At 40.0% G+C, this 25,308-nt stretch overlaps 1 protein-coding gene across 1 annotated transcript; it reads right to left on the bottom strand.

Moving 5' to 3' along the window:
- Positions 1-2,760: 2,760 nt before the first annotated feature.
- GTSF1 (gametocyte specific factor 1) lies at positions 2,761-15,179 on the bottom strand. Its single transcript, XM_036760953.1, is given in 9 exon segments — positions 2,761-2,868; positions 4,456-4,492; positions 6,062-6,156; positions 7,220-7,283; positions 7,750-7,833; positions 8,317-8,443; positions 14,235-14,357; positions 15,130-15,161; positions 15,164-15,179. Coding segments are annotated over 8 exon segments (558 nt in total). The 3' UTR covers positions 2,761-2,868; positions 4,456-4,475.
- Positions 15,180-25,308: the final 10,129 nt, after the last annotated feature.

Below are 25,308 nucleotides of genomic sequence, written 5' to 3'. Positions count from 1 at the left end.
GAGAAGACAATTCTTCATTCCGAGGTCTTCATTCACCTAGTCTAGAAGGACAAGCCAGATCATGTCTGTTTGTCAGGATGAAGCTGATGATTAAAGTCCCTTGAACTATCAGATTGCTTCTGAAGAGGTGAAGATGGACACAGACTATGGATGTATTCTTTAACACTGAAGCACCATGAAAACAGGGCTCAAAGAATGAAACAACAGTATCTTTCTCACAGTGTTCAAAGCCTGTTTTTTTATCTTCCTCTATTATCTGAACAATACAAGCACACAATTTCTTTCCCCCAAGTTTGCCAATATACTGAAGACATTTTAAAATGTCATACAAAATGCCTTGAATTTTGCAAGCTGCCCCTTTACAGATAGCCATCATAAGCACAATTTTATCTAATTATTTTTTGCTCAACTTGGAACTTAAATTGAATTTCGAAAAGTGCAACTCAAGTGTTTCAATATGCCAACAGACACATACATACACATATATGCTTTTTTTTAAACATTGCGACTAATTAACACAAGCAGCTACTGTACTCCTGCATCACTGAAATGGTGCTGCAGTACATTATTTTAAATTAAATCCAAACAAATGCTCTCCTTGTTTTGCTCAGGCAGAGCTACCAAGAGAACTAAGCAGCACTTATCACCTACATTTGTTTATTCCTAGTGAGAACATTTGCAAATCACCATGGTACTTCCAGCATCCCTGCAGGGAGAGGCAATCTCACCAAAAAGCAAATTCTCCTCAGAGCCTAAGCCCAAAATAAAGCCAGAATACAGGTCTCAGTCTTCTCTGGGCCATGAACATTTGAACCATATTTATAACCCAAAGTTAACTAGCAGCATGAATTAGATAGGAGACACAAGCATTTATCTTTCATTTGTATTCCAAGGACAATGCTCTCAATAAATGAACTCCAAAAGCTGTTCACAGCGGCTTTTCCTTCAAATTCCTTATTGATGAAGTGAGTCAAGTAAAGCAACATTTTATTTTTTTTACCCTTTCTTGGGAATTTCCTATTGGTCACTAAATCTCTGAAACACCTACAATTTTAGGTAAGCTCCTGAACCAGCCAAACTTGCTATTTTAATCATTAGTTTACTGAAGAAGCCAGACTTTAGACAGCCCACTCCTGAGTGCTAACAATTAACACTGGCAGGTAATCTGTGGTGAGAGCTATTCACACTCTTAAGGGTCAGGCTACTGGTAATTAGTCTCAAGAGGGGAAGTGCGAAACAAAAGGTATTCTGGGAGTGGGGTGGGCAGACACATCCTCTCAAAAACAGAAAGGGTTTTCATTTGTCCTTTTTGAATAATAGATAATAGACTGAGTTACCCTGGGGATGCCTGAAAATCCAAAGTAGCTGTTTCCCACCCAATCCCCCCAGTATGTCAATATATACCATGAAAAGGAACAGGAGTTACCTGCAGTGAAACTCTACCACCTGCTTTCCCCAACTTGGGTAGCAGTTATGAGTCTAACAATATGCTGTCAACACTAACAAAAGTCAGAAGGTTCCCTGCTCCCCTCCTCCCCCCACTAAACTTTATAGCAATAAAGTTCCTGTTTAACCCCTCTCCCTCCCACCCCACCAGGACCAAGTTAAGCTGTTATGTAGTGCTGACTGACCCTTAAATATGAGAAGGTGGGAAAAGGCGGGAGGGGGAGGAATAATGGGAGTGATTTCCTTCCCAATGAAATGTTGTCCTCCCCCAAAATACCTATTTTCCCACTCAACCAACAGAGCTGAAAATGGAACTGCTCAATCTTTAAGCCTGATTCTAGAGTTTGTTCCCAGACCAACAGCCCTGCCTCACTGTCGTAGCTAGGTTCTATAATACCTGCCCTCCCACTAGACCAACCTCTTATCTGTTATTGACAAAGATGGTTAGAGCAGATAATTTTAAACTCATTTGTTATAGAGTGCTCCTATCAATGCCAGATCCCCAAAGTCTCTATGTTAGACAATGTCTGAAAAGGTTATCAAAGAAAAACTGGGCCTTAGAGATTAGGAAGTCTCCATACAAGTTTGATTTACCACCAAGATGGTGGGTTTGTTCCCTTAGTCCCAGCCTGGGAATAAATATTGTGATACTCATACCCTGGGGAAGTCAGCAAAGTCTTCATACATTTAAGCTTTGGAGGTTTTTGCAAAAAGTAAATTTCACATAGAGGTGGTAAGCCTATCTTCCCATTACATATAGAATGGATACCTCCCTCCCTCCAACCCACATCAAAATTCACTTCCTAATACATACCCTTGCCCCTTTAGCAACTGGGGAGAAGTAGAAGCAGAAAAACCTATGTGTTTGGGAATAGTAAGACACCCTAAAGGAAAGCTACCAAAAGAAAGCTACTCGAAATAAAAGCTTTTCTATATAAGCCTTATCCATATTTCAAGGATCTTACGGACTGGTGGACCATAATTTGTCAATTATATGAATGCTGAAACACACCGGGCCTCTTGGTACTATACACAGATGCACCTGGATTAAACTTTAAGTGGCACTACTGTTTCTAGCCTAAGTTTTCTGCCTCCTGGAACTAGTTTAGGTAAATAGCTTTAAATCACTGTGTGTCCTACACTGGGTAGAAAAGATGGGTTTTGCTTTTAGGGATGCTAACAGTGTTTTCAGGGCAGCTAGTGGGCCAGCCTTAGTACATCTGTGGTTTATTTGGAAAAGCTTTCTGAGGAGGCATCTCAGAAAGGGCCCAAGTGGGGGAAGGGGAGGGGAGGAGAAAAAAAGGGGACTGGTCAATCAGAGCCACAGACAGTTTATCTTTCCAAAATAAGATTAGGAAGAGAAATGAAGAACCCACTGGTAGTAAGTAGCAGGAAGCAAAAGTGTCTTCTTGGGTCTGTCATCTGCAATTAAACAGAAAAAGAAGAGTTCTTAGTACTTATCAATGCTATCATTACCAGAATTATCTGACAAAGGTCCATGAAGCCACAGTGAAATTAAGACTTCCTCCTTTCAGCCTGCTAAGGTGGTTGCCTCCTGCTTTCTGCCAACTCTGATCCTCAACCCTTCAGGGCCAGGGGCACTCCAGCACAGTGCTAGGCACACAAGACCCCAAGAAACACCCTCTGAAAACATCAGCATTCACTCTGCCTCATCTCCCAGATGTGCTGGGAGAAAGGAAACCACTCTGAAATTCTTTGAGGTAAAATGTTTTTTTTTTTTTTTCCCTGATTAACTGCAACCCACGCCTTACTGATTGTTAGGACCTTTCATCCCGTTAGATAAAGGGGATTTGTGGCTGTTTCTGATAAGGACTCTTTCTCTAGATACTTCTTTCCTTTTTCTATCTTAAAAGTGATATGGAACAGTGACTTTTCAGTTGGAAATAAATGGGGAAGAGTGAATTTCCAAAGAAGAGAAGCATCAAGTCCCCAAGTACTGAGGAAAGCAGCTTTTCCTTGTTTCTCTCTTTAGAAGAGCCACCTTGACCAGCAAGTTGCCATGTGCATGGCCACCACATATCCTGTGGAATACGTCAGAGTGTGGAGCTCAAGGTCGGCAATTCATCTGGCCTCCTCAATTTGTACTTTCCTGATACTCCCGGGCTATTGTATACCCTCTCCTTTTGGAGCCAAGAGCATTTCAAGAATTCTATTTTCTCTGTTCCAGACATACTGGATATCAGAATCCATCAAGAAATCAAACACAGGACAGCAACAAACTGAGAAGCACTAGTTCTCAAAGTTAAGGAGTTTTAACTTTAAATATATATTTTCTGGAGTATAAGAACTAAAAAGCTAATCACCTTTGGTACAAAATGATTATTCCCTGGATCCATCATTATCCAGAGAGAGATTAGGTTAGAAGTCTAGTTAGGCCAATCTTTCATTTCCCTCGAATAGTATAGCTGAAGGTAAGGTTTGAAGCATTCAAATTGGTTCTTCTGTGGGGTGACCTTGAGAAAGGTTTTCATTTTTGAAAAGGCCAAGATTTTGAATTCCTCCTACTAAGAGTTGCAAGGTCCTGCCATATCAAATGCTCAGACAACAGCAATAACTTGAGGCCCTTGGAAATCAACAACATTTAAGTGTTTGTTTAAAAAAAGTATGATTTTTTTTGATGAGTGTTAAACTGTACTGCACTGGTAAAGAATTGTAGGGTCATGAAGCACAGCTGTCTGATTAATCTCAGTCCATTAGAGAGGCGTGGTATGTCTAAAATGCAACTTTGATAAAAATGAAAAAACAGGCAATATGTACTGACGTTAAGGAAAACAACTTGGCATGTTAACAGAATTCCAATTTAACCAGCAAATGCCTATTCATTAGCGTGTAAAGCCATAACTGAAGCTATATACTTAGAAACACACACACACACAAAGCTTTAATTTGGCACTATCATCTGAGAGAAAATTGGACCTAAATTGCTTTATGTCCAGTTAAATCCTGCTACTGTCTGATGAGGTAGTGAAATAAAACTGAAACACTTACTTGATGAGACAGATTTTCAGTTACTGTGAATTTCCATCTATGGAGTAGAAATATTTCAAAATAAATACATCAAGTCAACGGAAACATAATCTATCCCCTAACCCCAATTAAACATGAACCTCTACTGTGATATATGAATTCTGACTATATTAAAACACTTTGAAAGTCAGTGACAACAAGAACAAAAAAAATTCCTCAATTCAAGTCTCTAGGCAATTAATCTGGTAATCTCACGTTCAATGACCATAGACCTCCCACCAAAAGAAAATTTAAGAGACAGCTAAACACTCTAAAATTAGTTCAGATACTAGTAAAGATAATTGATACCAAGGGCATTTGAATTTAGAAGTTATACTTCCCTTAGGTTCAAGTGCAAGCATTAAATTGGAAATCAGAGGTTTATGGTATCCCGGGTATTTGATATATTAGCCATAGCTCTGAGATTAAGAAGTAAAAGGGATGGGGACAGAGATATTTTTTAACATGAACTGATGGGGCAAACCAGGAAAAAAAAGCCAAAGAGTTTAAGAATTGGAAGATCTAGTTTTGAATCCTAAATCTATTATTTACAACCTATTTTAAGACTTTGGTCAAATCATTCAATTTCTCTGCCTCTCAGTTTTTTATCTGTAAAACGTGGGCACTGGACAGTTGGTCATGTCACTTTCCTGATCAACCTTCAGTGGTTCCCTGTTTATGGCAAATTAAGTCTAAACTCCTTAGTCTGGAATTCAAGATCTTTTCACACACAATCTGATCCCAGTCTATCTTTCTAGTCCTAGTATCCACTATACTATTCCCTTTCCACCTCAACATTCTTGACATTAGCCAAGGTGACTTTGAGATACCTCTGTTTTCTTAACAGGTGCCATCTTTTTCTAGCCTTTGCACAAACCATTCCCTATGCCTGGACCTTTCTCATACATTCTACTTCTAATCTTAATCTGCTGAAATCCTACCTCTGTCTTTCAAGACTAAGTTCTTTTATGGAACCTTCTCTGATTTCCCCCAGCAAGAAATGATTTCTTCCTCCTCTGAACTCGTGCACTATCTCTGTACCTTACACTATCACTTACCACATTCTTTCTAGTATCAGTTATTTCTGCGTGAAACCCTAATTTTCAAAACTGCCTCATTAAGTGTCATTTTTATTAAATCTGGCCTAAATGCCTTATGACATAGCTTAAGCCCATTTTCCTGTGTTTTATTCTCATTTGAGATACACACTAGCTGATCATCAGTGTTCTCCAAATGAAGAAATTTACTACATTAGCATTTAGGCTGAATGATTCTAGTTAGTATAAATTTTAGCCATAGTTTTCCTCTAATCCTCTTGTCATCCCTGTCTCTACTGTGCTCTCCCTCTGGGAGGTTCTCCACAATCTTCTTCAGTTGTAGATCCCAGAACTGGGTTTTTTACTTCAAAATGTGTCTGGTTAGAAATTGGCATAATGAATGGGTCATCGAATGGTTCCTCCAAAGGCAAAGACTGCACAGAAGAAGGGTCTGGACAACAAACAGCAGAATCAATCCCTGAATAATCAAGGCTGACTCTACCCACACCATGGAGACAGTAACGCTTTTTGTTCAGCTCCACCCCACTTACTGCTTTTCCATGGTAGTACATATGGCAGAGACTTGGGAACCCGCATGCCTGAAGCCAGGTTACTCTTATGTTCCACAACTACATTGTTCGCAGGGCTGCAAAAAGAAAGGGGACCTTGACTGTCTTGGTATACTGGGGTCACACGAGGACTAACTTTCAATTTCACAGACATGAGAACATACAGGCCAATCAGGATATTTTTCTCTGACCTAAGGAAAAAACAACCCACACAGATTTGAAATAAAAATATTTCCATCAAAATAGTCCTTCTTGAAATCAGAATGATTACTCCCTCCTTCTCTGAATGGCTCAGTGTTCTGTACCAACATTCAGGAAGGTCTAGCCATTTTCACTGTCCAATATATTAACTGAAATTGAGATAAACAGGGATGCCATCTACTGTTCAACTTTGTGACAGGCCCATCAAATCACTCAGGGCCAAGATGACTAAGTCCAAGGCAGTGAGCCTCATAAAACTAGAACAAGATAAAAGCTGTCCTAGTGAAATTTATTTAAATCTATATGATTTTTACCTCCATGAACTTAGAAAACAGTGTACATAAGACACAGTTACTATTGAATTTGGAGGCTAGGAATCACCAAGTCTCAAAATAATCCATTTGGAAAAAGAAAAACACAAACAGGAAATTTAGTATCCAGGGGACACTATCCACTCATTTTCCAACCTCAGATTCTCCTTTGGGTTTGCTACTTAAGTTTCCGGCCATGATATCTTGATAGAGTAGAGTTAAAATGCATCTTATTGCTTTTGAGTTAGAAATAAAACTAGTGAAGAGATGGATTTTCTTCTCTTCCCTTTAGGAATTTTTAAAATCTCCCTACCTTGAAAGCCTACTACTTTCAAAAAGATTTCAATCTTTGCTTGTCACCAAAGGGAAAAACTATCAAATTGGAAAGGTGGAGAATTTTAAAACAACATTTATAACATGTATCAAGAAAAACTAAGCAGTAGAACTATGTGGTATGCCAGTGTTACATAACAGCACAGACACCAAGAACAACAGACCAGGCTACAGTTTAAAGTATGGAGCCACCAAGGTACATTCCCAAAACAGCCTGATAGCAAAGACGTGACTTCTAAACAACAGAATATTCAGCATGAAGGAGGAGCATCAAGAGTCACACAGTTTTCATTACCTGTTATTGCCACTGCAGTTAACAGTGCCCCAGACAAAGGTAGTGCTGGACTGATCCCACAAATCTGCCAAAGGAAGCAAAACAGCTTGTGACACTTATTTAGGAAGGCACCAGTGTGAGCCAGCATGCAGAAGCTGTGAAATGGGGAATCAAGCGCCTGAGTTTAAAGAAGGGAGTAAAAATTGATCAAGTGTCCTGACTAAGTGACAATGTAGCAGGAATTTAATTGAAAGATATAAACGCACACAGAATAAATAATAATAAATGTGTCTATTAACAACTAAACACAGATGGCACAACACAATTTATGGAAAAAACAGATGTGAGGAAGTGTTTTTTTCCGCTCAGAGATGGGTTGCTCCACGTGTCTGGCACGTAATACAACAGCACTCATTCTGGGGACCAATAAAAATTATCAGGCTTCTTAAACAATATGGCATGTTCTTAAAAGAGGGAAATCTTCATTCTGTGCTTAGCAGCCTGACTATGGAGAGAGGCTATGAACAGAGAAAAGAGTAGAGGTGCCTCACCTTTATCCCAGTCTTCATCACAAGGAGGGCACTGCCATGTGTTCACAGTCAGAGCCTCGCATCTGTAGTTCCTGGACTGGCTGACTGTGAAACAATACAGATTCCCACATGAGCATGGGGCACTGCCAAGTTATACTGCTTCAAGGGGTTAGCACGCAGGGCAGCCAAATACTTTATTTTTGAAAGAAGGACAAGTCTAAAATCTAAACAAAGGAACCTTATCTTTTTCCAGATGGTACGCAAAGGGGCTGAGGTGGGTGGGGGGGGTGGGTGGCCAAGGAAGGAGTGAAAACAAAGAAGTCTAGCATAATATTTATGGCAATAATATGAGATTTTTATTTTTAAGATAAATTGTTAGTAAAAATAGTCAGATTGTTCAGAAGAGAAAGGAACCTGACAAATACAGTATGACAGATTATTCCTGCTAGGAGATAAAATCTGATAAACAGAAAAGTAATGACCTTTTAAAATGTAAGGGGACAAAAAAAATCAAACTCATCATGCGGTATATCAGTTTTCTAGGTGCTAGGTCCCAATAATCAAAGCACCTTAGCTGCTGATCCTTACCAACATCCTGTTCGATGCAGCTTTTGTCATCGCAGCTTGAGATGTGGTGACTGATTTCAGCCCGGGGAACTTGGTGGCGAGCATTGAAAGGACACGTAGCCAATTTGTTTGCAACATCAGGGTGGTTCTACCGAAGCAAAGTCAAGAAACCCATCAGTTCCTTAGCCCACCAAAGAGGTTTAACTTAGCTTTGCTCTACAAATGCTTTATAAAAATTGTTCTTAGGCAATGGCTTAAACAGGGTAAGAATCCTTAATAGAAAATCCAAACAGTGATTACTTACCACTCATAGTCATTATGGGTTTTAGCTAATTAATCCTCACAAACCCACCCACAATTTAAGTTTAATTTCACTCATTGTAGACAGAGCTTTAGGTCTCTAAGAAGACGAAGGGAAAAGTGGCTTATGAACAGAAAGAAAAGTCAACATGGAACTGAGTATCTGAACAGAATTCCCAATCCCCATGTTTAATTCTCAAGGTTATACACTTTCCAGGGGAGGGAAATTTAATCTGAAATTGAATACAAATTTCTGAATATTTGATTGCTGATCTTTAAGATCAACAGCAACAGTAAAACAAACACCCACAACTTAGGCTGTGGTAGAGGCAGAAACAGTAAGGGCTAGTAAGCAGCTGGGAAGCAGCTCTTGTAGCTGTAGCAAAGAATTGTTCAAGTTTAACACAATAAAGCCCATTTAAAATCATGAGTCCTGGGATAAAGGTCTGAACAATCTGACTTTTACTGCAGCCATTTCCCTTAGGAAGAGTTATCAAATGATAAATGGTGACCTGTTCTTGAAATAAAGGGTCTGGATGGGGTCATTCTACCCAAATTCTGTCATCAAAACAAAGATAACCGGGGAGCAAAGAAATTCAATTTGATTGCCAACACAGGTTTGAGAGGGCAAGAAGTGGGAAGGGAAAAGCATAAAGAAGGGGTTATGGGGAGAAGCGAAGGGGAACAAAGGCATAGGAAAAAATCATAGACATGGGGATGCCAATCTGTGTGGGTAGAGTGAGAGAGCTACTTTTGTCACTGAAGCTTGGGTCAAGACTTCAACTGGAGAAGAACGCACTGCTGTGGCTTCCAGGTACCATCTGTTACTTTCCCACCATCAAAAGTGTCTGAGGGCCAAGGGAAGGAGAAGGGTCAGGACAGCTGCCACCTGGAGACCAAAGCAGCTTAGATAGGTGATAGTCATAGAATAAGCTAGGGACTCTGCTCTAGAGACTAAGGGGGAAGAGGACATTAATCAATCACATACTTATTAAGGACCTATTATGAACTTGTGAAACTGGGCTCTTGCTTTTCAGTCAGGTTGTTATTATTAAACTAACTGCTGAGTAACCTGAATTAATATGAACATTATTTCCATGGCATAACTCTAGGTAGAAAGTTATACCTCTTGTCTCAGCATTTCCACAACAATGATAGCATATCTTCAGCAATTTACCAACAGTGAGGTTAACCCTAGCCATGTTTATACAAGAAAGAAAGCCTGGTAAATTCTGAAAATGCTTACTGCTCAAATTTAGTGAAGCAGTTGTTTTTAGGAGAATAATATTTTCCTGAGGCTGACCTCTAAGTAAGTTAAATTTCAGTCAGATATCCAAATTGAAATAAAGCTGCAAATTGTCAAGTAAAAAAAATCTGAAAAACTTCTAATACCATTTGACCCTTACATTTCAAAACTATGAATAAATCAAATTCATAAGGCAGGAGGGTTTTTTTTTCCTACTGCTTGCAAAGACTGGTGTTTTCTGTCTTCTGTCCACAAAGAGTGAGAAGCATTGCTTCTCTAGAGTCACTCCTGACATCTCCAAATACATAAACAAAACCTATCTAATATACTTAGAGGAAAAGAAAGTCCCTCCAACAAATGTTGTGACATAAAATAGAGGAAGAGTCATCAAACAATCCAGGCAGTCCACTAAAAATTATGCACTGAGATGACTTGTTTTTTACTTATTAAAATGGGACAGGTTATGAGGACATTAAAGAGCAAGTGAGGAAAACAATCCCCTACCTTTCTGCATTTGATCAGATGATAAGGAAACCTGCAGGCCCTGATCTGATGATTTTTATCATATGGGCATTGTATCAGCTTCTCTGGATCCAAAGAATCAACTATAAGGGAAGAGAGAAACACAATGAATATAAAGCAAAAGAGCATATGTAAAACTGTAGACCATGAAGCATGCTAGATTTTCAAGGGCTCAGCAAGGTTTAATAATTGCAAAAAATGTCTATTTTTCATAGTTCGTGATATAAAACAATCTAAAAAACAACTAAGGTATCTAAAAAGTGACTATATTTTAAAATGGAATCACAGCTCAAAGCAGACAAAAAGGAGATGTCACAGAATCTCAATGTGCCTAGCAGAACCACATACATACACTCTGGATTGTTAATTCCTCTTTGATTTTATACATAACTGCAGATGCTATTAATTTTATTTGTAGGCTGTAAAAGCAAACAGTTAAATGAATTTTTTTCTTTCTGAGAAATATGAATGCAGGGCATTCTCCTAACACTTAGCCTAGCCACATACCTTATGTATGTGCTCAATAAAAAATTAGTATGAGGATGTTCCTTTGGTTCTGCTTTTCTATAGGTTATTCTCATGAAAAGTTCTTAATCTTAGCTACTTAAGTTTGTCTATAACATTTGTTTAGTGCATAATTTATTATGTGGAAGGCACTGTACAGAGAGATGAAAGAGAAGAACTTAGTAAATTATAATCTAGTTATTACTTAAATGAAAACAACCTAAATCAGAAAAGCACCTTCTTTTTTCATATTTTAGAATATACCTAATATGGGAATGACTTAATCTGCCCTAACACAGATGGACTGTATTAGTTTCTCTGGATCCAAAGAATGAAACTGAAATCAGCTTTATAAAAGACCAGTGAAGAGGTACAAAATCCACTTCCTCAAGTTATAAGTGATGTGGCCAGTTGCAACAAAGGTATGAATATATGCATTCTGACACCTTGATTCTGGTTCACAAGATGCCCAGAAATGAACACAAAGGAGATTCTTAACCTGAAGCAGAGAAATATTAGGGATACTTAATTAATAGTGGTTTTCAAGCACCTTAAAGCAACATCAGATGAGGGAGGGATCAGACTTGTTTTGTTTGGCTCCCAAAAGAACCAAGAGCAATCAGTAGAAGCTGCCAAGAGGCAAATTTAGGATTGCTGTCAGAAGAAACTTTCTTACAATTCTTGAGTAGGAAGGGCTGCCTTGAGGGCTGGTGGAGCCCTGCTCCCTGCCCCCCACCTTGGAGGGTCCTTAAGAAGCTGGACCAATTAACAGGTGTGTTAGAGTTCAGGATTTGAAAGGTATGAGTTTGATTTGCTGGACACTGAGGTCCCTTCCAACCCTCAAATTCTGTGATACTGTGGAAGACATTGAGGTTGTGTCTCAAATTTGGAAAGGAGAAGTTAAAAGGTTAAATTTATTCTTAGTGGACTGTAATAACCAACAACCTGACCTTACCACCACTGAAAGTTTGATAACAGTGAAGTAAGATAAACCATTCACAATGTAAAGAAGTTTATAAGCCAGAGGACAGCTATGGAAATCAGTAGTCAGTAGAGAATTGAAGCCGACAGTTTCACTGGAAGAGTGGTAAACATGGAATAAATTGCTAACCATGATCATGATGCAAATGAGCCAGAGAGGAGACTTGAAGGACAGAGAGAGCAGAAAGAAATGAAAGTCTTAGAGGATGGGTTTATTATGCCTACGAACCTTTTCTTGATCAGCAGTCTCCTTACAGTCTAAGGTTCCAGGACATCAAGGGACAGTTTACAGATGTAAATTCTGATTAGTTTCCCTTCATTTGCTCTGTTCCATAACTAGCAAATGTTAGACCATGTCACTAGCTGACAGAATGGATGTCACTTTATGATTCATGCTCATATAAATGCATACGTCAGAACTATCAGAATGACGGTTTTCCACTACTCTGTTTTGCTCCTCATAACTTAGGTGATCTCCAATTTGCTCTGCTTGGCCTTTTGGGCAAAAGACGAAATTTGGACTTTGTAGCAGAGTAACCTATATCGTAAAACTTTGCTCAGAGACACTTACTTTGATGTTTCTCAGACTTGGGCAATGTGCCAAAGTGAATGGTAAAGAAATGGACCACGAAGGAGACTTCAAAGAAATTCATTATTAGCCACGTAACCCCAAATATACCCCTATATGAGATTAAGGGATTTAATTCTTTGTCATTTTGGTAAAATGTCCATCACTCACAACAATCTATCTCCAATTTCTGGGCCTTTGTGCAGACTGTGTCCCCTTAGGCCTGTAATAATTCAGTCCTTTCTCATTTATGCCTCTTAGATCCCCCATTTTCTTCTAAGCTTAGCTAAAACATCACCTTCTACATGAAGCCTTACCTGATCCCTCCCTCCGCTAGTGCCTCCTACCCATTATCTCATCTTTATGTATTTATTTTGTACATATTCATATATATACACATGTTATCTCCTTCAAAGGAATAAAAACTCCTTAAAGGCAAAGACTTTCTTTTTTGTCTTTGTATCCCAAAGCCTAGGAGAGTGCCCATCACTTAGCAGATACTGAATAAATGCTTACAGGTTGAAAATTTGAAAAACACACATCATGTGAAGCATCATTTACACTAAAAAAATAACCAGTAGTTGGCTGCTAAGATAAAATAATGAAATCAATGTCTTAAAAGAGCTACAAGAGAAAGGCTGCTCAAAAACAAAACAAAACAAAACAAACCAGGTGGCTGTGGATCTGTAAGAGTGAACAGAAATCTCCCTTTTTGAAATGCAAATAAATTTTTAAAAAAGTGTGTAGATTTACTGGGGACACAAGGGCAACTATTCTAAACAGACAATAAGAGTAATTTCTGTTTCATTTCAAACTTTTTATCTATTAAACTCACTTAACATCTCTGCTCCTTATTTTAGTGATGTAACTTTCAACGTTGTTCTACCAGGAGGGAGAAAAGGGCTGGTATTGCCTTCATTAAGAACAATTCCTCAATTAGATGGGTATTCTAAGTATGCACAATAGGTTTCTCTAACTTGGGTGACATTAAAATAGGGTATTATGTTTAAACAATGAAAGAAGATTCTAGTTAACTAGCAGTAAACTTTACCTATGTAACCTCCTCAAGGTCAATGGGGTCAAACTCAAACACAAATAGATACCTGCCAGCTGCAGACAGACTTAAAAATCCACAAATTAACATTATTTATGCTATATTGTATTTTTGCTTTGCTAAAAATTTCCCAATTACATTTTAATGTGTGTTTGACACTTCTGGAACTAGCCAATCTCTACAATTCTTGCAAGTTCTAAAATGCTTTCATTCTAGATGCCAGATTCCCTTTGGTTCCCTGGAGGCCCTAGGACCACTGAATTATAAGAATTCTATCCAGGAATTCTATAATCTCAAGGGCTAGTTGTACTTCAGCCTCTGTTACCCCCCCCCCCCCACGTATATGTATATCTTTTTATCATCCCTGTAAACAGAAGGAGTCAGAAGTTATTTTTACCTATGTCCTAGTTGGAAAAAGTGAATTCTAGAAAGGTTAAATAACTTGGAACACTGTGAATTAGTGAAGAACTAAACCATGTCTTCTGTCTCTTGGAAGTTCTTTGGCTTCAAATATCCCTCGTGGATCAAATCCAAAATGCTTTATTTCAAATGTGAGTACTTCTAAAGATTACCATCACTGTAGAAATTTTACTCAGGCTCCTCCTGTGCAATGCCAAGTCAACCCAAACACCTAGGAGCTACATCTGTGCTATCCTTTCCGGCACCTGTAGTAAGCTAGAAGTCTTGGGCAGTCAAAAAGAATAAATTACTAGTTTTTTGCTTTCTACGAGCAAGCAGAGATTTATTTATCAGTAAGAACATACCATAATTGTCTTCCATGTCTGCAGTGAAAAGGAGGCAGATCCAAGTGCTCTCTCAAAGCTGTGATTCAGGGAACCAGAAATGGCATCCACCAAAAGGCTCCAACTCAAAGAAACGGAGTCAAACTGGAATTAAAATCAGATTTAACTTGGGCGCAAGCAAAAGAACAAAAAACCTCTCATCAAATTCCTTGAATTTGTATTTTTTTTTAAACAAAGAACTTACATAACCCTGCCTGATTCACATTCACTGCAATAAGCAGATTTTCAGGCCTTGCAACACTTAAGGAAAATGGAAGATGACAACCAATTCAAATTGTATTCAGGTGATAAACTGGCAGGCTTATTTTAACTGTTATCACAACTACCCGTCACTCTTTACCATCTCTTCAGTTTTGAAATACTGTTGAATGTTACAGAAGCAATAAAAAAAAAACCCACAACCTAGAAGAGTACCATGTTATTTAAGCACCTGATTACAAAACATAGGAATAGAGAAATATATTTTTAAACTCCCTGCTCAACTTCTTAAAAGCGGGGTGGGGTGGGAGTGTGGGGAAAGAAAGGGAAGGACTCCGCTGCCAAGCAGTAGATTTTCAGTCAGGCTCCTGACTTCACCCAGAGGGAGACCGTCTTCCTTAAACATGGTTGGGGCAGTGTCACAAGCTGAATAATTCCGGCGAACTGCCCTTTCACCCACACTTTAAAAAGAGATACCCGCCACCCTTCATATCCCGCCCCCACCCCAGCAGAGCTTAACGGTGGTGACATTTAAGATCCTCCAAGTAACAATCATTCTCTCTTTGTTCAACAGGAATACTTCTGGGTAAGACGACTTGAGAGGGCTGTCCATTTCCTAGATGATATCACCAGATGACAGACGGTTTGTAACAGATACCTCAGAGGGGCAGAAAATGAAGTATGACTGGTGCCAGGGTCCTCTTCCATCTGAAGAGATGTCTTATTAGTGAGTACTGGGATGAAATATACTTATTATCACGGGGGGGGGGTAGGGTGGGGAGCACGACTTCTAAATCGTAAACCAGCACTCCTGCCCCAAGTGCTGGCTTAGATTAACAGCTCCTCTTCTCTAGGGAACTGTCTCCCCTGGGTTACCCTCCCCCCGTTCTATGACATAACAGTCTTGGAACGCCACGTTGGAAAACACAAATGACCCGCTGGAACTCTAGGACCGTAACCGTTCTAGAGCTGATTGGTTAATTACACTCACTAAAGGAGGGCTGCTCCTCCAACTATGAAATTCTGACCTTTCCTTCGTGGGGGGAGGGGGGGATCTTTACTCGTACGGGGCTACTTTAATACCATTCCATCTTTTACAACGAAATTAAAAGGATGGCCCGAGGGCTCTTCCAAGTTGGTGGGGTTTTTTTGGGGGGGGCGCACATAATAGAAAAAGTCAAGAAAGGAGCTTGAGGGCCCTTTCGTATAACCCTATTATTTGAGAAAAAACTGAGGGAAAAGAGGAAAAAAAACCCCAAAGACTAAATATATCGCCCCTCCCACCCCTCCAAACCCTTGGGCCGGGGTCGCCCACGGCTAATCTGACTTTAGGGAGAGATTTAAAGGAAAAAACGTAATTAAAGTTGAAAAAAAATTGCCGGCTAATCCCAAACCTTCACCTCTGGCAATGGGGTGAATTTTTCCCTCCCCTCCCCCCAGTTTTTAACCCCAGGTCCCCCCACCTTTTCTTCGTCCCTTATCTACCCTCTCCCGCGATATATGTACATAATTAAAATTTAGGGAGCGGGAGCAAGGCCGAGGGCTGCCTGGCGGAGGAGGTAGTGGGCTAGCCCTACTTAAGCCCGGAGGTCTCGGCGACCGCGGCCCCTTTGGGGTTGCATCCCTTTAAAAAAAAAAAAAAAGGTCCTGGAATTGTTGAGCCCGTCGGGGACCGGACGGACCGAGGCGGGCTGCCGCGCGGGCTAGGCGGGGCGAGAAGGGCGAGGAGAGAGCCGGGAAGACAACGGAGCCGAGGGCGGGAAGCCCGGGCTGAGCGCGCAGGCGGCGTCGCCTCCTGTGGTAGCGGCGGCGTCGAGAAAAGGGCGGGAGAGGGACGAGAAGCGCGCCAAAACGAGCCACATGGAGGTAGGGTTTGGAAAAGGAAGCCGGGGCTGGTCAGGGCCTGGGCCACTCGAGAGGAGCGCCCCGTGAGCCGAGGAGGGGAATTCCTGTCAAGGGAAGGAGGGCTGAACCGCAGCCGGCTTCCAGCGCACAACCGAACCCTACCTCAGAGCCCAGCCGCACTGCCAGCTCTCAGTTGTGGTAGCCGCACCTGAGCTCCCAGGCAACGCCCACTTCCGGCCCTTGGCGTTAGGGCGGAGCCCACTTCCGGTGGCGAGTTGAGTTTTTCTCTCCCCGCCCCCACACCCCTCCCTGTAGCTCTGTGAGGGGGAGAGCGAGGCTCTGCACCCTTCCCCCCACTCCCAGCCCGAGAACCCAGAACGAGGCGCTATTGTTAGCGTTCTCGTTTGTGCTGGAACGCTTTAGTGACGTGGAGGAGGGCCGTTTCTAGGAGGTGTAAAGAAGGGAGAAAAAAAGAAAGGAAGGGATAAAAAAAGGGGGAAAGGAGAGGAGTGAAAGGGGAGAAGAAAAGGAAAAGAAGAAAGGGAAAGAGAAAAAAGGAGAGAAGAGAAAGGGGCAAAAGAAGAGGAGAGCAAAAAAAGAGAATGGAAAAGAGAGAAAGGGGCAAAAGAAGGAAAGAAGAAAGAAGAGAGGAGGGGAAAGACGAGAAAGGAAAAGAGGGAAAGGGGAAGAGAAGAAAATAAGAGAAAAAAGACGAAGATGAAAGAAAAGAGAGCAGGAGATTCCCACCGTCTTGTGTCGGTGTTTCCTGAAGATGGCGTCTTTGGCGGCCTAGCAGTAATGTGATGGTGCAGAACCAGACGAAAGGGTTGGGCTCCAGAGAGCTGTGACAGGATAATCAAGTTTGTTAACTCTGGAGCCCTAAGAATTAGAAGGGACCTTAAGTGTTGCTTTGAGAAGAGCAGTTAAGTGGGGTCGTTACCTTTCTTTTGTGTTCTGAACACTATTTACTTTCATTAATAAAGCCCAAGATTGCCATGTTTTTGGTGGTGGTTTCCTTTTTTTTTTCTTTTGACTATAACATCAGAATCCTAAAGTTGGCAGAGACCCCAGAGGTCCTCTAGTTTAATTCCAAAAAACATTCACTGATTATTAAAAAAAAAAAATTGGTATCTCTATCCAGCAAGACCAGCAGTGAAACAAATGCATTACTTCCTGAGGCATTTCCTTCAGTTTCTGGATAATTCTGATTTTTTAGGAGAGTTTTGTTTTTTTAACTTCACTGCTTATTCCTTCTGGGCTACCTTGTAGAAGTATAAAAGAGTCAATGATTAGAGAAGTCTCTGCTATTGCTTTGGTGTAAACAGTAGTTTCAATTTATTTCAGTTGAACTTCATTAAGTGGCTGGCTATGTGTTGTTTAGAGCACTATGAGTTTTTGAGGACCTAACAGAGTTTAGAAAAGACGTAGTCCCTTCATAAATTTTATAGCCTGGTAGGAGAATTATATACAAATACAGCTGTAAACTACATTCTGTGGAAAAGTCTTGCTACCTAGACTTACAAAAAAACTCCAAACACTTACACATTTCAGGCTCTTCTTAATAACTTCTCTTTTGTTCTTTTGGGTCAGATGTTGAGTCCAGGATCCTGTGTCAATCAATCAATAACATTAAGGGCCAATTACGTGCTAGGCACTACCACACAAAGGCAAGAGACTATAAAGTTTCCATCCTTAAATGGCCTGGTGGTTTGCATTGTGCAAATGAGTACAGGCCAGGAAAAAAACCCGAAAAACATTTAAAGAGATGGGGTGGGGTAGGGGACCACTAATACTTGGGGTAATTGAGAAGTTTTCTTAGAGTTGGGATTTGAGCTGATTTTTGAAAAGAGTTAAGGGCTTTTCTATCCTTGGAAGTCTGCTGTCATCAACAAAAATTCCCCAGGTCTTTTTAAAAATATGAGCCTTTGTCTAGCCATCTCAGTTCCTTTGTCCCCTGCAGCTGATTTTTTTCAGTTTGCCAGACTTGTCCTTTTCAAATTTCATCTTGTTTTTATCCCCTTTTGCCCCAGTGCCTCAAGATAGGTTTGAATCCTTATTTTGTTATTTAATCTTATTCTTTTTCTTCCACATCTCCTCATCTACAGATATGATGAGTTCAATCTTTGCATCTATTCAAGTTATTGATAAAATGTTGACATTGAATAATGAGTGGGTAGAAGCTGCTTTGCATTAGTGGGGCAGAGGCCATGCTCGCTTCATCCTTGGCTCAATTCTTTACTCTCTGGACTTTAGCACCTCAACAGCAGCCTTGACTCTCTACCCCTGCCTTTCAGTCTCCCCTTTATGTGATGTCTTACCCAATTATATTGAAATTCAGTTATAAATATATATAGATATTTTTCAAAGTTCATGGACTCTACATTAAGAAGAACTTGTGAATTACAGGCCTTTTAATATTTCACAAATACCAGGGCAGCATTTAGGCTCTCTATTTCTTATCTCTGGCACATGGTACCAGATTTTCTGATCATATGCTTCATTGATAATATTTTTATGCTATTTCTAGTGCATAGGTGATTATTGGTAATATGTTATAGCCCAGTGGCATCAAACTCAAAAAGGTGGGGAAGGGGTAAGGACTTCTACTGCTGCCTATTGATTTAGTTTAAGAATGTATAATATGATCTGTTTTGTTAAATAATTCCTAATTACATTTTATTTGGGAAGTTAAAATATAAAAATTTGACAGCATTGTGCATCTGTTGCAGACTGTTATATAGCTTATTTTTACCTGCCATGCATCTCTTTCTATTATTCTTTGGGTCACTTGCAGTTTTAAGTCTTCTGTGACTATTATTTCATGATTCATAGCCATATAGCATTCATGGGAGAATATTAGAGTTAAAAAGATGGAGATTTGTGACAGGGAGCTGCCTGATATTCAAAGTGCAGCCTAATTTTCTCTTATTAAATTCTTGGCTAAGCTCACAAGCCATTTGTACTATCCGTTCATGATATGTTTGATGCTAATGGACTAATTAATGGCTTGCCTATCCATCTGCATATTATAGCCTGAGTGATAGGCATTCTTTAACTGTATTCTACATATATTCATTATGCAGTTATATACCTGCATATTGTTTCTCCCAATAGAACGTAAGCTTCTCAACAGTGCCGATTGTTTAATTTTTTTTTGTATTTCAATTCCTGTGCCTAGAACATAGTTATCACTTTATAAGTGCATATTAACTGATCTATTGATGGAATTGAATTTTCATGTGTGGATAATTTCTTTTGAGTAGCTACAGACCTCTCTGGCTAGGCCTTGCAGCGTTTTAAGGCTTAGTGAAATTCGTGCAATGTCATCAAAAGATAGGAACATCTGGAGAACCTCACCAACTGTAAGGAATGTTTCTTCCATTTAGACTCCATATGGGAAACTTACAAGGACTGGGGTGAACATCCTCCAAGACCTCACTTGATATTGATAATTAAACATGAAGAGTGTTATCAATGTGGTTGAATAGTGGGCATGTAGCCTCTCCCAGGACCACAGAATATGGTATGGTGACTCAGAATACCTTGGGATATCATCTTAAAGGCCCTGACTTCATGTGGGCAGCCCTTTTTATGCCTTTAGGTGCTGTATTAGGAAGCCATATTACTAGGGCCTGAGGAAACCAGGGAGCAACCTCAACAAAAACTCGGCTTGAGCCTTAGCCCCCTGGGCCAGTGAACTCTCGGAGAAAGCTTCTTTCCTCTTTGGTGAGGGGGAAAGGTGGATAAGCACAGGGGGAACTCTGACAGCTATTGATCCTATTGCATTCTTTTTATGTGTGTGGAAAAAATATATATACATGTATGTATGAGTGTGCATTTTATTTCCTTCCACAATGCCATAGTATTTAAGTTAATGTTTATATGAAGAATGGGAGGCGGGAGGGAGTCATAGGCACTTTTGATCCCCTTTTGAAAGAGCAACACAAAGCCACTCTGCCATTACTAGATGATTTGAGGCATAAGTGACTAGAAAAAATCTGTGTTCAAATCAATTGGCAGTCATTCCATACACCTATTTATCTTAAATTGCTTATAGCTTTCACCTTTGAAACTAGCTGAAAAGGTTTCCCTAATTATAACTTCATTGGTCTCATATTCTCATCCCAATCAACCAATTACTGTTCTCAGAGATCTCAAAGATCTAAAAGCACAGGTAATACATAATATACCTTCATCCCTACAAATTGCCATCCTAGAATCCTCTCCCTATGTCTTTAACATGACAAAAATGGCACTTTCTCATAGACATGGGAAGCTATCTGGAGGACCTCCCATGCCACCATCCCAATCTGAACACAGATTTGGAGGACTGCAGCACCCTCCTGTAATTTCCAATTTTTTATAAAGAACATCCTTTAATCTCTTGGACATCTCAGAGGATTTTCCTTTTTTCCTTCTCTAGGGTGGACGTTTGCTTACCACACTTGTCACCAAATGTAGGAATTTTAGTGAGAAGGAGAAGCTGATCATCTCATCTTAAAACTCTTCAAACTAGTACAAAGAGCCCCCATTCCAAAAATGATCTTAATTTAGTAACAGGTGAGGAAATGAGATTAGCCTGGCCAGACTTATTCTCAGTGACCTTGTATTGGTTCATAGTTAATGTCCTCTCTTTTTCACAACCACTCCTTTTGAATAATTTTTTAGTGTTTTTTTGAGAAATGGATATCAAGCTTACTTGCTTATAATTTAAAGAATTCACTTCCTTTTTTAAAAATAGGATCTTTTCACTGGTTCTAGTTCTTTCCTGCTATTTTCCATGTTTCTTTAATGAGTGATGACAGTGGTTCATTAATCATACTATCAATTAATTTCAGTATCTTGAGATTGTGTTGCTCTGGGCCTGGAGAATTGAACTCATTGAGGACAGCTAGATCTCTCATCATATCTTCACCTATCGTGAGTTTCAGTTCCCTTGTGAACGGCAGGTGTGTCAAGAAGAGTGGGCTGACCAGTAAGTACTTGCTTCTTTCTGTTTCCTTTCCCATCCTGGATATGTCCTTCCCTTCGTTCACTGCCTTTCCTAGTTGCCTCTCTCTCACCTTACTGTAGATTTAATCAAACATCCTGTGTTAAAGCAATTAATTCACTTTTAGCCTATAGGCAATATAATAGTCATCAAGTCCATGTGGCCCCTTTCTCTGTCATTTTATGGAGTTTATATATTAGTTGAAAAGTTATTAATAAAATCATAATTCCTCAGAGTCCAAAGTTAGGAAAATTTTAACACTGGGTCAGATTTATTTCATTACCCTCATCTAAATTTTGTATATTTCCATCTAGCCAATGGCTTTCTCCATTTTGCGGGGGCGGGGCATAGATTAAGTTTCTATATAGACATTCAGTAAAAGCTTTTGTGACCAACCAAGTTCTTTTTTTTTTCAAAATGAAGCAAAAATCAAGATAAAATGAACAGCTTAAAAAGAAACAAGAGGGGAGAACATAATAGTACTTATTATCAGACAGGCGCAGAGAAGGAAAATTTAGGAAAGAATAGAGACCCTTTGGAACTTCCTTCAGCCCTTAGAAGAGGTGATTACAACTGGCAGTGGTCAATCCTAGTTCATTTTTTCAAGATGCTTGTGAGGTTCTGATGTCTCACTGTTGTATGTCCCCTCTTAGTTGCAGATTAGCTCTTCTTTCAATCTCTTTCTCTGTGATTGCCTCTCATCACTATTTCTCTTCGGCTAGGCTAATTAATTCCCTTGTGGGGAGCGGGGAGATGGGGACACCTCCTTTCCATTTGTTCCTGTGCAGAGTTCATTCAATTCCCAGGCATGACTCAAGCCTGAGTCTCTGGCTCAAAGAGTGTGTTGGTCTAAATCTCACTCAGGGCTGGCAGGAAATTCTTATCCCTTTGAACTACAAATTCCGGGATGCCAGTCAATTGCCAGTGCAGTTCCTGTTGCACCTTGTTAATGATTCCCCCCCTCCATCCTTCCCCTTTAGAACTTAATTTTCCTTGGTAGAAAAAACGGAAGTAAAATAGTTGAGTAGTTCTATATTCTCTCTACCTTCTGTGGTCTTCCTACTCTGTCTTAACAGTGTTCTTATCCTTTTCTTGCTTCTTGTCATTTAAAAAAAAATTAAAATTTGGCATACTTTATTTTAACATTCCTCTTCCTACCTTCAATCCCTCCCCTACCCATTGAGAAGGCAAACAATATATCAATAATATGAAGTCATGCAAAACATATTTCCATATTACCTTATAACATGGCATAATCTGCTTCTTGTCTTGTTTCTAACATGACACAATCGCTACCACATCAACAAAATGTTTGCTTACCTTGGCATTTTTGGGGTAAACTTTGCCTTATTCTACATTTTTAGTTTTCCTGACCTTGTTGCATAGGCTCATGCCACTCTTTGCAATTATTCTCAGTTACCCACTTCAACTTTCATATTTTAAAATCTTCTTTTTTCCCAAAATCTGAGTTGGCTGATGTTTTCCCTGTGCAGTCTCCCACATTCTTCATCATTGAAATAATCTGTTTGCATCATCAGAATCTTGTTCTTGATATATTTCCCTCGTTCCTCTTGAATTGCCTTTCTTTTAGAATCCTTAGGGTGCCATCCAGCATGCCAGGGGTTAATCAACATCCTTGAAATCTCCATTAAGAACAAGAAAAAAAATTAAGTGCTACATCAGCCTTTATCTCTCTTATTATTCTAAAATATTTTAGAATGTATTTAGGTATGTCTGTCTAGTCTTTTAGAGGTGTAATTACTGTTGCTTTAGTTCTCTTTCCTTTTAGAAATGCTTCCCAGTTTTCTTCTACTCTGTAGCATCATACTGGGGCCTCTCTTGCTCACTCTTGCTCATTTCTTCAGTCTTGCTGTTAGTTTTTCCTGTGGAGGTCTCTTTTCCTCTTTCCTGTCTTCTCTCCTTTTCCTCTCCTTCCTGACTCATTAGGCCATCTTGCCAAAAGCTCCTTTTGTTCCTTCCTTCACCTGCTGAATTCTTACCTATTCTTTAAATTAAAACTGGACTTAAAATTCCACCTCCTTCATAAAGCCATCCCTGATTCTCCTGGTAATGGCCTTCTCCCTGGGCCTTCCCTGGCAGCTTTGTTCTGAAGCTTGTTAATGTACCTGACTTTTGACCAGAGCACTCTCGTGATGACCTTTGGAACTCACTGGGTTATGAGGTTCCAATCATTTTACCTAGAACAGAAAAAGGACAAAGGAAAAAGCCAAGATCCCATTTGTATTGGGGATCAAGCTGGGCTCTTAGCACTTATTCAATCAAGTGCCCAAGAAGAGTTTTGGCCTTTATTTCCTTGATTAAATTAGGTAACTAAGATGGGGCCCATGAAGGGAGGTCTGATTATATCTTTGCTCCCAAGTAGGCCCCAAACCCCTAGCTATTAGGTGCTAAGGCATGAAGCTCTCAAGGTCCTAGGGGGAAGTGCTAACTCCAGAGCCAATAGTAAGAGCTTAAATTCTGGTCGCACAGATGACATTTGATGATGGCTAAAGAGTACATAAAAAGAGAAGACAGAGCTATTTGTTTAGGGCTCTCGCTCTTGGTGGTGTGCTGATGTGGAGACTCTGGGCAGCTGTAGTTAAGAGCCCTCCAGCTTGTGAGCCCAGATGTTTGGACTTTGTTAAACTCTGGTAACTATGTATTGGGATTTGAATCAGACAAGGTCTGTCTGTTGATGTTTGTAGTTTGTTATTTGCCTCAAAGTTCAGGGTGCTGGCTTTTCCCCCGAACTAAATGAATGATATTTGTATGCTGGATTAAAGCAAGATTGTTAACCCCTTAACGTTGCTTTCTTTTAGTAAAGCAGGTCAAAAGGACCTGGGCTTGCAGCGTTCTGTGAGCTGGTTGTTGTTGGTTTTACGCCACCACAGCACCTGCTAGCTGGATTGTTGAAACACCATGCCAGTTCCTTGGGGGGCATATGGCCTCAGAGGGCAAAAAGGTCCTCATGATCTCTTCTTGGGCATTGTGCTGGGGGTGGGGGGAGGGGGAGAGGAAGTAGCCAAAATTGATGGGTCCTCTCAAAGTCCTGGATAGTTATGGCTCTATAATCAGTCAAAAAAGGGTCCTCTCAACTATATGGTTAGTCAAATAGAACCCATTAAAGGATGTCCATATATCCTCCACAGTCTCTCCAAAGAACTTTCCTCACATGTAATCATGATTCTTGAGCAACAAGCATCCCAGGTTCTCCATGTTGGGAAGCTGATCAGCTGAACAAACTGATGGGGTCTGCCCATGTACCAGGTACTCATTACATATTATTCCTTTCTGAGTCTTGTTCTCTCACTAGAACATAAACTCCATGAGGCCAGGAAATATGTCTGTAACGAAAATTTCTTTCCTAGGCATTAACATTGATGAACTAATTAACTAATGTACTAATTAACACTAATGCACTAGGCATTAAGCACTAATGCAATAATAAATTTTTCTTAAATCAAATTGAAATACTAGAGGACAGTTAAATATCTCCCTTTAAGCCTTCTATTCTCCAGGCTAAACATCCCCAGTTCCTTCAGCTAAATTATATGATTTCCAGCTCTCTCATCCTTTTGGTTTGCCTCTTCGAAATACTCCAGCTTATTATTGTCCTTCCTAGAACATGATGTCCAGAACTCTCTATAATATTCTGGCTGGTCTGATCAGGTCTGAGTACAGTGGGATCCAGAAGGACATCTCTCATTTTGGGCACCAGGCTTCTATTAATGTACACTCAGGTCACATTATCGTTTTTTTTGGCTCTTATGTCATACTGTTGACTCACAGACAACTTGCCGTCTACTGGAAATTCCCCATGGGTAGTTTTCACATGAACGTTTATCTAGCCATACTTCCTCCATCCTTTGCTTGCATAATATTGGGAGAGAATTTGGACTGGATAACTTTTCTGATCTCTTCTAAGTCTAAGATTCTAGATGATCACTAAGGTTATTTCTGACTCTAAAATTCTATGAATCTCTCTCTGTAAGCCTTTGTAAA

The sequence above is a fragment of the Trichosurus vulpecula genome, chromosome 5 (assembly GCF_011100635.1).
Source record: "Trichosurus vulpecula isolate mTriVul1 chromosome 5, mTriVul1.pri, whole genome shotgun sequence".
NCBI classification, from domain to species: Eukaryota; Metazoa; Chordata; class Mammalia; order Diprotodontia; family Phalangeridae; genus Trichosurus; species Trichosurus vulpecula.
The sequence above is the reverse complement of the archived record's forward strand: the minus strand, read 5'-3'. Positions and strand labels throughout refer to the sequence as shown.